Source organism: Coregonus clupeaformis, chromosome 26 (genome assembly GCF_020615455.1).
Source record: "Coregonus clupeaformis isolate EN_2021a chromosome 26, ASM2061545v1, whole genome shotgun sequence".
NCBI classification, from domain to species: Eukaryota; Metazoa; Chordata; class Actinopteri; order Salmoniformes; family Salmonidae; genus Coregonus; species Coregonus clupeaformis.
The window spans coordinates 504,533-519,899 of record NC_059217.1 but is presented as its reverse complement, the minus strand read 5'-3'; the positions used below and the strand labels follow the sequence as shown (position 1 = coordinate 519,899).

Here is a 15,367-nt window from a genome sequence, read left to right as displayed (position 1 = left end):
ATGTGTTCTGTGCATCATGCGTGTGGGCAGTGCAGCAAAGAAAGCAAAACGCTCATGTGACACACAGAGAAATAGGATCGAGTGATCTAAAACATCCGTTAAAAAATGAAAAAATAAATACTAAGAAAATAGATCATATCAGAAAATGTACATCACAATAAACAAATAAGTCGGCAATTTTCTCCTCTTTAAAGAATATGTTTCATCTTTAAAAAATGAACGATATGTGTAAAAAATTATATAACATGGAGACAAAAAATGTCTGTTGGCTTATAAAGGTGATAATACGGAGACGTTAGAAGTGAAAGCTGTGCTGAGCTGCTGAGCGGAGCTGTGAGATAAAGGCTGAGTCCCAAATGGCACCCTATTCCCTATATACTACCCTACTTTTGACCAGAGCCCTAAGAAAGTAGTGCACTATATAGGGAATTAGTGACTGGGGGAAAAACAAAAATCGAGTTTCATATCGCAATATTATTTTTGGACGATATCATGACTCTACGTATCGATTTGTAAAATAAAAAAATATATATAACTTTGTTTATTTTTTGTTTGTTACTGTAGGTAGCGTTAGCTAGCGCTAGTTGGCTGTACCTGTGCCAAAACTACGGTATTTTTCATCCTATAGCTTGTTCTCCATCTTTTTAAATAGTGATCCAAAATGTTTTTAGCACTTATTTCCCTGATTGATCAAAACTCATCTTCTCATGCTCTCTCGTCTCCGCAGCAGACATAGACAGTGTACAAAACATTAGGAACACCTGCTCTTTCCATGACAGAATGACCAGGTGAATACAGGTGAAAGATATGATCCCTTATTGATGTCACTTGTTAAATCCCCTCCAATCAGTATAGCTGAAGAGAGGAGACATATTAAAGAAGGATTTTTTAAGCCTTAAGACAACTGAGACATGGATTGTGTATGTGTGCCATTCAGAGGGTGCATGGGCAAGACAAAATATTTAAGTGCCTTTGAACGGGGTATAGTAGTAGGTGCCAGGCACCCTGGTTTGAGTGTGTCACTGCAATGATACTGTGTTTTTCACGCTCAACAGTTCCCCATGTGTATCAAGAATGGTCCACCACCCAAAGGACATCCAGCCAACTTGATTGTGGGCAGCATTGGCGTCAACATGGGCCAGCATCCCTGTGGAACGCTTTCGACACCTTTTAGAGTCCATGCCCCGATGAATTGAGGCCGTTCTGAGGGTAAAAGGGGGTCCAATTCAATATTATGAAGGTGGTCCTAATGTTTTGTACACTCAGTATATAGTGAGCAATATGTTTGGAACGTCAAATGGCAATAAAATCGCAGTATCAAATAGCAATACATATCGTATCGGCACCTAAGTATCGGGACAATATCATATCGTGAGGTCCTTGGCAATTCCCAGTCCTATAGGGAATAGGGTACCATGTGGGAGGCAGCCAGAGAGCCGTGGTTCTGAGGCTGAGCCTGACACTTTAAGGCTTTGCAGTAAACATCAGATGTGAAAACGAATGCTGCCCCTCCCTCCTCATACTGTATTATGAAGTGTTGATGTGAAGTAGCTTAGTAGCTAAAGCCAGCATGAACACATTGACATGCAGTGACACACACACACAAACATGTCAGACACACACATCCTTGCAAGCACACACACAACATTCACAGAAACATACACAATCAATTGTTCGATTAAACAGACCCTATATGCCCCTTCCTCTTTCATATTTTTGTGTGCCTCTGACCCCCCCCCTTTGGCCAGCTTTGGGGTCCCGTTTGATGCGTGAGGGGGTGTGAAGGGTTTAAGGGGTCAGGTGGGGCCGTAGGGAGGGGGTCAGAGTTCAGTAGTCTGCGATGGGGGCCTGATCGGGGTGCAGGTCCACGGTGATGTTCTTATACAGGGAGCTCAGGGAGATCTCAGGGGTGTAGTTGAGGTTGTTCAGACCATCCAGGTGCTGCCTCTCTTTGGAATACCTCAGCAGCTTGTACCTGCAGAGAGAGGAAAGGAAGGGGAAGGAGGATTAGCTAGCAGTTAGCATTTATACCGGCAGTCACAGCTCGAAATGGCCCCCTATTCACTACGTATAAATATTTATTCCCTAGGGGCCCTGATCAAAAGTAGGTAACTGTGTAGGAAACAGGGTGCCATTTCAGGTGCAGTCACAGGGAGAGGAGGATAAGCTAGCAGTTAGCTATTATACCTGGAGTCACAGTGAGAGGAGAGGAAAGGGGATTAGCCTAGTTAGCAGTTAGCATTGACAGTAATGAATCCAATTCTACACACCACCACAGGGATCCTTAGTTAGCATTAATGCTAATGACATTAGGGAGATCCATAGTTAGCTTTTGCATAATGAAACCAGGGGGATCCTTTAGTTAGTGTAAGCTGATTCATTAGCATTAAAGCTATCTGGAGGAGCTTGTACTCTAGTTGCAGAAGGAAAACCCTAACCCAAAGAGAGAAACTCTCTTCTGCCCTCTCTCCTCCTCTGTCCCTCTTTCCCTGCATCTGAACTCTCTACCATGCTGAAGGTTTCCCTCATAGCCCTCTAGTGCAGAGTTACTCTGGGGACTGTATGAGGATGAGACCTGGGTGACTGTTATGTTAAAAAGGGACTTATGACTGTCAACAGGGCGAAAGGGACTTGGCCAACGAATAGGGAGTTAACTCAATGCTTGCACAGCAAACACAAACACAAAACAACTGACACTAGGCCTGGAAGGTAAGCAACTCTTATTCTAACAATCATAGCTCTGTGGTTGCACCAAGCCTACAGTGAACACAAAATTGTGTTGAGATAAATAAATAAAATTAATACAAATTAAACAGATGAATATTTCAGTACCTGGGGTACATTCAATTCCCTATATAGTGCACTACTTTTAGTACATAAAATGTGAAGTAAAACATCAGAAAGTCTGGATGGCTGGATACAGGGAAAGGTTGATAGTACTGAAATAAAATATAAATGCAGTTACTTACTCCTGCCAGCAAAGGGCGATAGAGATGAGGAACAGCTGCACTCAAGTAGTAGGATTAACAGCGATCACTCCCTTGAGATTTTTAAAGCAAGGGACTGTTTTAGGTACACCATATATACAAAGGTATGTGGACACCCCTTAAAATGTGTGGATTTGGCTATTTCAGCCACACCCGTTGCTTACAGGGGTATAAAATCGAGCACACAGCCATGCAATCTCCATTGACAAACATTGGCAGTAGAATGGCCTTACTCAAGAGTTCAGTGACTTTCAACATGGCACAGTCATAGGATGCCACCTTTCCAACAAGTAATTTCCAATTTTTGCCCTGCTAGAACTTCCCCGGTCAATTGCAAGTGCTGTTATTGTAAAGTGGAAATGTCTAGGAGCAACAACGGCTCAGCCGCGAAGTTGTAGGCCACACAAGCTCACAGAACGGGACCGCCGAGTGCTGAAGCGTGTAAAATTAATCTGTCCTCGGTTGCAACACTCACTACCAAGTTCCTAGCTGCCTCGGGAAGCAATGTCAGCACAATAACTGTTTGTAGGGAGCTTCATGAAATGGGTTTCCATGGCAGAGCAGCCGCACACAAGCCTAAGATCACCATGCGCAATGCCAAGCGTCGGCTGGAGTGGTGTAAAGCTGGCCGCCATTGGACTCTGGAGCAGTGGAAACGCGTTCTCTGGAGTGATGAATCACTCTTCACCATCTGGCAGTCCGACGGACTAATCTGGGTTTGGCGGATGTCAGGAGAACGCTACCTGCCCGAATGCATAGTGCCAACTGTAAAGTTTGGTGGAGGAGGAATAATGGTCTGGGGCTGTTTTTCATGGTTTGGGCTAGGCCCTTTAGTTCCAGTGAAGGGAAATCTTAACCCTACAGCATACAATGACATTCTAAACGATTCTGTGATTCCAACTTTGTGGCAACAGTTTGGGGAAGGCCCTTTCCTGTTCCAGCATGACAATGCCCCCGTGCACAAAGTGAGGTCCATACAGAAATGGTTTGTCGAGATCGGTGTGGAAGAACTTGACTGGCCTGCACAGAGCACTGACCTCAACCCCATCGAACACCTTTGGAATGAATTGGAACGCCGACTGCGAGCCAGGCCTAATCACCCAACATCAGTGCCCAAACTCACTAATGCTCTTGTGGCTGAATGGAAGCAAGTCCCTGCAGCAATGTTCCAACATCTAGTGGAAAGCCTTCCTAGAAGAGTGGAGGCTGTTATAGCAGCAAACGGGGGACCAACTCCATATTAATGCCCGTGATTTTGGAATGAGATGTTCGACTAGCAGGTGTCCACATACTTTTGGTCATGTAGTGTATTCTCATGAATACCACATATAACAAGGACTTCCTGGAGCAACGCTGCATTGACAGAGTTAAGCTAATGTGATGTTTGAGTTAACGTTAGGTAAACATTCTTTGACATGGTGACGGTGCCTGCTATGCACTGCTAGCATGCATGTACTAACCTGCCCAGGAACTGCACCTCTCCCCGGTGGTGGTGTGGGATGGACTTGTATTTACCCATTTCTCCCTCCGGCCTTGTGATGTTCAGACCAGCATAGTGCACTCTATGAGAGAGAGGGACAAACAAAGCCTTTCATTAAGTTACCCAATCAGATAACAGATTTGTCTCTCTCAAACACACACAGGCGCACGCACGCAGACACACACTAACAGACCTGTTCCAAAGGTCATCGTCCTCTCCTCCCCAGCCCCAGAATGCATTGGGAAAGCCGTTAATCTTGCGGAACTGTTCCACTGTGAGTCCACTCACGCCCCCAAAGAACTCACTATAGGGTAGTCTGTGGACAACACACACAGCGTTACACACACACGGGACACACACTTGTAACACGCGCACCACACATTCAACACGGACAGAGAACAGACAACATAGCCTAGCTTGGCCTGGGGAAAGATTGAGTTTTGAACGAAACGACAGAAAGGAAAAAGAAAGAGAGAGACCTTACCAGTCAGTATCACAGGAAAGCAACCAGGTAACAAAGAACAAGTCTGTCTGTGATACAACACACAGACACACAGACCCACAATTATGTTTTCAGACAATTTACCATACAGTCTGCAAATTTAGAAGAGACACACATAACCAGAGGGGAAAATCTGTTCATAACTTAAGCCTTACTCCAGGACCACAGTGTTTCCCCTGTATTCATTTAGCAGCAGCGCACCGCCGCTGCTGAATTGTTGCCGCCACACCAAAAAATGAATAATAATGATTATTATTATAATTTTTAGAAATACATTTTCTGGATTGGAAAAACACTAAGTGTAAACTTAAATGACTAAAGTATGACTAAAGTATGTAGAAAAAATAATTGACATATATATTTTTTAAATAATCGTTGAGAACTAGAAATCACCAAAATAAAAGCAAGACATTCAGGGAGAATGAAAACTTCTAAAAACAATGAATTTAGGAGTATGTTTGGCATGGCTGGATTACTGATGGTGCACTCGCCATCAGGGTCCCATTTATTTTATTTTTTATAATGTTTGAGCATTAGAATACAAAATTAGCCATGACAAAATGCTCAGAATTGCAGGAAATCTGCTTTCACGCTGCAAAATGTTCTCTAAGCTACATGGAGAAATATATAGAATTGTAGGATATTTGCTGAAAAATAGCATTTTGCAATTTTTCGCCAATTCCGGACTGATTTAAGCCATGACTTACAGGTACATGTACTTGTCCAGTTTGGCTGCGAAGTGGCGAGGCATCTGACCACAGCCGTAGTAGTTACGGTCGTTCTCTGGGATGTGGTCGACATCGTGGAACACCAGACAGTCCCAGTCCAGATCCTTCATGGCTTCCAGGAAACCCACGTTAAACAACATTGCTCTGTTGAACGGCTGGGTACCAGACTGATGGAGGGAGAGAGAAGAGTTAGACTAACCCTAAACCATGTTAAACAACATGGCCCTATTGAAGGGCTGGTCCAGTGTCACATTTTGTCAACAAAAATAGTAACGGAAATATTTGTCAAACACCTATTTTTCAGTGGCAATTGACAAGCCCATAACTGACTAAATAGACCCAGAAAAAACTATAACTAAACAAAACTGATTTTTCACTTCGGTTGACGAAAATGAGACTCTCTCTGTGACTAAAATCTGACTAGTAAGTGGACTGTACAAGAGTTTTTGGAGAGATTGAGAGCTTTTCAGTGTTCTTCGTTTGGTCCAATCAAAAGCATGCATGACATTAGCAGAATTGTAAGGATTTCTGATCGCAATGTTGCAATGCGGTAGAAAATAAATATCATGCCCAGGTCATTCACGAGTCACCTCTCTACCCGGCAACCGTTCTCCAATCTGGCTGCAAACAAATCATTGATGCAAATAAGGCACATGCCATGGCTACTCTCCTTATGGTACAAGCTCCCGGTAGAAAAGGGGTCGATGTTTGGAGCCACTTTACTTATCATGTCGATTCAAACAAGACCGAATGCAACGTTTCCATGGGAGAAGAGAGTGTTTGCACCTACAATCTGACGGGGAAAAATACTACCAACTTCAAGAGACATCAGAAAGCGCATCATTCCAATATATACGCTCAGGTAATAAGAGATAAATAATGCTAGCTAATTAGTTTGCTGCAACCTATCAGACCACTACCGATGAGAGAACTTTGATTAGAATATAGCTATATCATGTCAAGGGGCAGGGCTCCAGACTGCAACCATTCAGTCACATTTTGCGACCATTTGACTTGGCTGTGAGAGTTACATTTTTTATTGATCGCATCAGTGCGAGCTGAACATTCATTACAAGGTCACCTCACTACTAAGTTTCAAAACTTCACATTTTTGGCTGCTAAAATCATGATTTGTTCAAACAGTAAAAGTGCATTATCCTCATGATTCCTTTAATGACAGTGTATGCCCAGCCCCTGGGCCTGTTTCGTTAGGGTCTGTTTCGCTGTGATGAGCGAGCCACTTGATGTGCACTCCGGGAAAGATAAAAAGAAGTCTTCATAACATCTCAAAATCCAATTGCTGGAAATACATAGCTTTGGAAGCAACTACTGTTGTTCTCAGCTTTCTGTGGGTATAATTTTTTATTTGTCATCTCTTAATATTGAGCTCAATAGCAACTATTTTACAATCCATATATTTGATATGGCTTTAAGATACGAAGCATGCATTGCTATTGCGAGTGCATAGGGTAGCTGGCTACAGCAGAATTTTTTTTAGGATATTAAATGTACTGTTAGATGAATAGGTCATTCTCTCTACTATTATTCTGACATTTCACATTCTTAAAATAAAGTGGTGATCTTAACTGACCTAAGATAGGGAATTGTTACTAGGATTAAATGTCAGGAATTGTGAAAAACTGAGTTTAAATATATTTGGCTAAGGTGTATGTAAACTCCCGACTCGTTGCCTTTGACAGCTTTGTACACTCTTGGCATCCTCTCAACCAGCTTCACGAGGTAGTCACCTGGAATGCATTTCAATTAACAGGTGCCTTGTTAAAAGTTCATTTGCATTTGAGCCAATCAGTTGTGTTGTGACAAGGTAGGGGTGGTATACAGAAGATAACCCTATTTGGTAAAAGACCAAGTCCATATTATGGCAAGAACAGCTCAAATAAGCAAAGAGAAATTACAGTCCATCATTACTTTAAGATATGAAGGTCAGTCAATACGGAACATTTTAATAACTTTTAAAGTTTCTTCAAGTGCAGTCACAAAAACCATCAAGCGCTATGATGAAACTGGCTCCACAGGAATGGAAGTCCCAGAGTTACCTCTGCTGCAGAGGATAAGTTCATTAGAGTTACCAGCCTCAGAATATGATTTGTTTTTCAACAGGACAATGACCCAACACACCTCCAGGCTGTGTAAGGGCTATTTTACCAAGAAGGAGAGTGATGGAGTGCTGCATCAGACGACCTGGTCCACAATCAACCAAAGTCAACCCAATTACATTTACATTTTACATTTACATTTTAGTCATTTAGCAGACGCTCTTATCCAGAGCGACTTACAGTTAGTGAGTGCATACATTTTTTGGGGGGGGGTTTATTTATTTTTCATACTGGCCCCACCGTGGGAATCGAACCCACAACCCTGGCGTTGCAAACGCCATGCTCTACCAACTGAGCTACATCCCTGCCGGCCATTCCCTCCCCTACCCTGGACGACGCTGGGCCAATTGTGCGCCGCCCCATGGGTCTCCCGGTCACGGCCGGCTACGACAGAGCCTGGATTCGAACCAGGATCTCTAGTGGCACAGCTAGCACTGTGATGCAGTGCCTTAGACCACTGCGCCACTCGGGAGACATGAGTTGAGATGGTTTGGGATGAGTTGGAATGCAGAGTGAAGGAAAAGCAGCCAACAAGTGCTCAGCATATGTGGGAACTCCTTCAAAACTGTTGGCAAAGCATTCGAGGTGAAGCTGGTTGAGAGAATGCCAAGAGTGTGCAAAGCTGTCATCAAGGCAAGGGTGGCTACTTTGAAGAATCTAAAATATATTTTCATTTGTTTAACACTTTTTTGGTTACTACATGTTTCCATATGTGTTATTAATAGTTTTACAATTATTCTAAAATGTAGAAAAGAGTCAAAATAAAGAAAAACCCTTGAATGAGTAGGTGTGTCCAAACTTTTGACTGGTACTGTGTGTATATACATATATACACACACACACAAACTACCGTTCAAAAGTTTGGGGTCACTTAGAAGTGTCCTTGTTTTCCATGAAAACATACATGAAATGAGTTTGAATACGAAATATAGCAAAATGCATAGGAAATGTAGTCATTGACAAGGTTAGAAATAATGATTTTTAATTGAAATAACAATTGTGTCCTTCAAACTTTGCTTTCATCAAAGAATCCTCCATTTGCAGCAATTACAGCCTTGCAGACCTTTGGCATTCTAGTTGTCAATTTGTTGAGGTAATCTGAAGAGATTTCACCCCATGCTTCCTGAAGCACCTCCCACAAGTTGGATTGGGTTGATGGGCACTTCTTACGTACCATACGGTCAAGCTGCTCCCACAACAGCTCAATAGGGTTGAGATCCGGTGACTGTGCTGGCCACTCCATTATAGACAGAATACCAGCTGACTGCTTCTTCCCTAAATAGTTCTTGCATAGTTTGGAGCTGTGCTTTGGGTCATTATCCTGTTGTAGGAGGAAACTGGCTCCAATCAAGCGCTGTCCACAGGGTATGGCATGGCGTTGCAAAATGGAGTGATGGCCTTCCTTCTTCAAGATATCTTTTACCCTGTACAAATCTCCCACTTTACCACCACCAAAGCACCCCCAGACCATCACATTGCCTCCACCATGCTTGACAGATGGCATCAAGCACTCCTCCAGCATCTTTTTATTTGGTCTGCATCTCACAAATGTTGTTCTTTGTGATCCGAACACCTCAAACGTTGATTCGTCTGGCCATAACACTTTTCCAATCTTCCTCTGTCCAGTGTCTATGTTCTTTTGCCCATCTTAATCTTTTATTTTTATTGGCCAGTCTGAGATATGACTTTTTCTTTGCAACTCTGCCTAGAAGATCAGCATCCTGGAGTCGCCTCTTCACTGTTGACGTTGAGACTGGTGATTTGCGGGTACTATTTAATGAAGCTGCCAGTTGAGGACCTGTGAGGCGTCTGTTTCTCAAACTAGACACTAATGTATTTGTCCTCTTGCGCAGTTGTGCACCGGGGCCTCCCACTTCTCTTTCTATTCTGGTTAGAGACAGTTTGCGCTGTCCTGTGAAGGGAGTAGTACACAGCGTTGTACGAGATCTTCAGTTTCTTGGCAATTTCTGGCATGGAATAGCCTTCATATCGCAGAACAACAATAGACTGACGAGTTTCATAAGAAAGTTAATTGTTTCTGGCCATTTTGTGCCTGTAATTGAACCCAAAATTGCTGATGCTCCAGATACTCAACTAGTCTCAAGAAGGCCAGTTTTATTGCTTCTTTAAAAATCAGCAAAACAGTTTTCAGCTGTGCTAACATAATTGCAAAAGGGTTTTCTAACGATCAATTACCCTTTTAAAATTATAAACTTGGATTAGCAAACACAACGTGCCATTGGAACACAGGACTGATGGTTGCTGATAATGGGCCTCTGTATGCCTATGTAGATACTCCATTAAAAATCTGCCGTTTCCAGCTACAATAGCCATTTACAACATTAACAATGTCTACACTGTATTTCTGATCAGTTTGATGTTATTTTAATGGACAACAAATGTGCTTTTCTTTCGAAAACAAGGACATTTCTAAGTGACCCCAAACTTTTGAACGGTAGTGTGTGTATATACAGTGGGGAGAACAAGTATTTGATACACTGCCGATTTTCCTACTTACAAAGCATGTAGAGGTCTGTAATTTTTATCATAGGTACACTTCAACTGTGAGAGACGGAATCTAAAACAAAAATCCAGAAAATCACATTGTATGATTTAAGTAATTCATTTGCATTTTATTGCATGACATAAGTATTTGATCACCTACCAACCAGTAAGAATTCCGGCTCTCACAGACCTGTTAGTTTTTCTTTAAGAAGCCCTCCTGTTCTCCACTCATTACCTGTATTAACTGCACCTGTTTGAACTCGTTACCTGTATAAAAGACACCTGTCCACGCACTCAATCAAACAGACTCCAACCTCTCCACAATGGCCAAGACCAGAGAGCTGTGTAAGGACATCAGGGATAAAATTGTAGACCTGCACAAGGCTGGGATGGGCTACAGGACAATAGGCAAGCAGCTTGGTGAGAAGGCAACAACTGTTGGCGCAATTATTAGAAAATGGAAGAAGTTCAAGATGACGGTCAATCACCCTCGGTCTGGAGCTCCATGCAAGATCTCACCTCGTGGGGCATCAATGATCATGAGGAAGGTGAGGGATCAGCCCAGAACTACACGGCAGGACCTGGTCAATGACCTGAAGAGAGCTGGGACCACAGTCTCAAAGAAAACCATTAGTAACACACTACGCAGTCATGGATTAAAATCCTGCAGCGCACGCAAGGTCCCCCTGCTCAAGCCAGCGCATGTCCAGGCCCGTCTGAAGTTTGCCAATGACCATCTGGATGATCCTGAGGAGGAATGGGAGAAGGTCATGTGGTCTGATGAGACAAAAATAGAGCTTTTTGGTCTAAACTCCACTCGCCGTGTTTGGAGGAAGAAGAAGGATGAGTAGGATTGAGGGGAGGATGGATGAGGCCATGTATCGCGAGATCTTGGCCAACAACCTCCTTCCCTCAGTAAGAGCATTGAAGATGGGTCGTGGCTGGGTCTTCCAACGACCCGAAACACACAGCCAGGGCAACTAAGGAGTGGCTCCGTAAGAAGCATCTCAAGGTCCTGGAGTGGCCTAGCCAGTCTCCAGACCTGAACCCAATAGAAAATCTTTGGAGGGAGCTGAAAGTCCGTATTGCCCAGCGACAGCCCCGAAACCTGAAGGATCTGGAGAAGGTCTGTATGGAAGAGTGGGCCAAAATCCCTGCTGCAGTGTGTGCAAACCTGGTCAAGACCTACAGGAAACGTATGATCTCTGTAATTGCAAACAAAGGTTTCTGTACCAAATATTAAGTTCTGCTTTTCTGATGTATCAAATACTTATGTCATGCAATAAAATGCAAATTAATTACTTAAAAAATCATACAATGTGATTTTCTGGATTTTTGTTTTAGATTCCGTTTCTCACAGTTGAAGTGTACCTATGATAAAAATTACAGACCTCTACATGCTTTGTAAGTAGGAAAACCTGCAAAATCAGCAGTGTATCAAATACTTGTTCTCCCCACTGTGTATATATATATACATATATACACACTGCTCGAAAAAATTAAGGGAACACTTAAACAACACATTGTAACTCCAAGTCAATCACACTTCTGTGAAATCAAACTGTCCACTTAGGAAGCAACACTGATTGACAATAAATTTCACATGCTGTTGTGCAAATGGAATAGACAACAGATGGAAATTATAGGCAATTTGCAAGACACCCCCAATAAAGAAGTGGTTCTGCAGATGCTTCCTGGTTGATGTTTTGGTCACTTTTGAATGCTGGCGGTGCTTTCACTCTAGTGGTAGCATGAGACGGAGTCTACAACCCACACAAGTGGCTCAGGTAGTGCAGCTCATCCAGGATGGCACATCAATGCGAGCTGTGGCAAGAAGGTTTGCTGTGTCTGTCAGCGTAGTGTCCAGAGCATGGAGGCGCTACCAGGAGACAGGGCAGTACATCAGGAGACGTAGGAGGGCAACAACCCAGCAGCAGGACCGCTACCTCCGCCTTTGTGCAAGGAGGAGCAGGAGGAGTACTGCCAGAGCCCTGCAAAATGACCTCCAGCAGGCCACAAATGTGCATGTGTCTGCTCAAACGGTCAGAAACAGACTCCATGAGGGTGGTATGAGGGCCCGACGTCCACAGGTGGGGGTTGTGCTTACAGCCCAACACCGTGCAAGACGTTTGGCATTTGCCAGAGAACACCAAGATTGGCAAATTCGCCACTGGCGCCCTGTGCTCTTCACAGATGAATGCAGGTTCACACTGAGCACATGTGACAGATGTGACACAGTCTGGAGACGCCGTGGAGAACGTTCTGCTGCCTGCAACATCCTCCAGCATGACCGGTTTGGCGGTGGGTCAGTCATGGTGTGGGGTGGCATTTCTTTGGGGGGCCGCACAGCCCTCCATGTGCTCGCCAGAGGTAGCCTGACTGCCATTAGGTACCGAGATGAGATCCTCAGACCCCTTGTGAGACCATATACTGGTGCAGTTGGCCCTGGGTTCCTCCTAATGCAAGACAATGCTAGACCTCATGTGGCTGGAGTGTGTCAGCAGTTCCTGCAAGAGGAAGTCATTGATGCTATGGACTGGCCTGCCTGTTCCCCAGACCTGAATCCAATTGAGCACATCTGGGACATCATGTCTCGCTCCATCCACCAACGCCACGTTGCACCACAGACTGTCCAGGAGTTGGCGGATGCTTTAGTTCAGGTCTGGGAGGAGATCCCTCAGGAGACCATCCGCCACCTCATCATGAGCATGCCCAGGCGTTGTAGGGAGGTCGTACAGGCACGTGGAGGCCACACACACTACTGAGCCTCATTTTGACTTGTTTTAAGGACATTACATCAAAGTTGGATCAGCCTGTAGTGTGGTTTTCCACTTTAATTTTGAGCGTGACTCCAAATCCAGACCTCCATGGGTTGATACATTTGATTTCCATTGATAATTTTTGTGTGATTTTGTTGTCAGCACATTCAACTATGTAAATAAAAAAGTAATTCATAAGATTAATTCATTCATTCAGATCTAGGATGTGTTGTTTAAGTGTTCCCTTTATTTTTTTGAGCAGTATATATACAGTGGGGAAAAAAAGTATTTAGTCAGCCACCAATTGTGCAAGTTCTCCCACTTAAAAAGATGAGAGAGGCCTGTAATTTTCATCATAGGTACACGTCAACTATGACAGACAAAATGAGAAAAAAAAAATCCAGAAAATCACATTGTAGGATTTTTAATGAATTTATTTGCAAATTATGGTGGAAAATAAGTATTTGGTCAATAACAAAAGTTTCTCAATACTTTGTTATATACCCTTTGTTGGCAATGACACAGGTCAAACATTTTCTGTAAGTCTTCACAAGGTTTTCACACACGGTTGCTGGTATTTTGGCCCATTCCTCCATGCAGATCTCCTCTAGAGCAGTGATGTTTTGGGGCTGTCGCTGGGCAACACGGACTTTCAACTCCCTCCAAAGATTTTCTATGGGGTTGAGATCTGGACACGGGCTAGGGCACTCCAGGACCTTGAAATGCTTCTTACGAAGCCACTCCTTCGTTGCCCGGGCGGTGTGTTTGGGATCATTGTCATGCTGAAAGACCCAGCCACGTTTCATCTTCAATGCCCTTGCTGATGGAAGGAGGTTTTCACTCAAATTCTCACGATACATGGCCCCATTCATTCTTTCCTTCCTTTACACGGATCAGTCGTCCTGGTCCCTTTGCAGAAAAACAGCCCCAAAGCATGATGTTTCCACCCCCATGCTTCACAGTAGTTATGGTGTTCTTTGGATGCAACTCAGCATTCTTTGTCCTCCAAACACGACGAGTTGAGTTTTTACCAAAAAGTTCTATTTTGGTTTCATCTGACCATATGACATTCTCCCAATCCTCTTCTGGATCATCCAAATGCACTCTAGCAAACTTCAGACGGGCCTGGACATGTACTGGCTTAAGCAGGGGGACACGTCTGGCACTGCAGGATTTGAGTCCCTGGCGGCGTAGTGTGTTACTGATGGTAGGCTTTACTTTGGTTACTTTGGTCCCAGCTCTCTGCAGGTCATTCACTAGGTCCCCCCGTGTGGTTCTGAGATTTTTGCCCACCTTTCTTGTGATCATTTTGACCCCACGGGGTGAGATCTTGCGTGGAGCGCCAGATCGAGGGAGATTATCAGTGGTCTTGTATGTCTTCCATTTCCTAATAATTGCTCCCACAGTTGATTTCTTCAAACCAAGCTGCTTACCTATTGCAGATTCAGTCTTCCCAGCCTGGTGCAGGTCTACAATTTTGTTTCTGGTGTCCTTTGACAGCTCTTTGGTCTTGGCCATAGTGGAGTTTGGAGTGTGACTGTTTGAGGTTGTGGACAGGTGTCTTTTATACTGATAACAAGTTCAAACAGGTCCCATTAATACAGGTAACGAGTGGAGGACAGAGGAGCAAATAAATTCATTAAAAATCCTACAATATGATTTTCTGGATTTTTTTTCCTCAATTTGTCTGTCATAGTTGACGTGTACCTATGATGAAAATTACAGGCCTCTCTCATCTTTTTAAGTGGGAGAACTTGCACAATTGGTGGCTGACTAAATACTTTTTTTCCCAACTGTATGTATGTATGTATGTATGTATGTATGTATGTATGTATGTATATATATATATATAGTGTGACGCCGTGGGAAAAACATTTGTGCGACCAAATCATGGGCTGGTGCCACCAACTTAAAAAGTTAGTGGAACCAGTGTCTGGAGAAGTCTGGAGAATTGTCAAGGGGTGTAATTTTAAATCTGCTGCAGAGCAATGTGTTCTTCTGCCAATTTGGATTTTGGGAAGAGAATCATGCGATAGGATGTTATGCCGAAAAATATGTTGGTAGGACATCAAAGTCAGTGATTTATGGTTACTATTGGTTAATGAGGCAATAAAGAAATTGATGACTAAAATGTGACTAAAATAAAAGGCCATTTAGTTGATGACAATGGCCCACTGTTTTCATCATTTTGACAATAACTAGACTAAATCATTATTCAAATAACAAAAATGTGACTAAGACTAAACTAAATAAAAAAAAATTTTAAAAGAGTGCCAAAATTAACACTGA

General features: G+C 43.3%; 1 protein-coding gene across 1 annotated transcript in view; it reads right to left on the bottom strand.

Moving 5' to 3' along the window:
• Window positions 1–1,142: 1,142 nt before the first annotated feature.
• LOC121540492 (beta-1,4-galactosyltransferase 6) overlaps window positions 1,143–15,367 on the bottom strand; it is a 41,098-nt gene continuing 26,873 nt past the window's right edge. The window contains exons 6-9 of the mRNA XM_041849408.2: window positions 5,677–5,864; window positions 4,661–4,783; window positions 4,448–4,549; window positions 1,143–1,975 (exon numbers count right to left, since the gene is read on the bottom strand). Of these exons, the coding sequence (XP_041705342.1) occupies window positions 1,828–1,975; window positions 4,448–4,549; window positions 4,661–4,783; window positions 5,677–5,864 (561 nt within the window). The 3' untranslated portion in view covers window positions 1,143–1,827. The remainder of the gene's footprint in view (window positions 1,976–4,447; window positions 4,550–4,660; window positions 4,784–5,676; window positions 5,865–15,367) is intronic.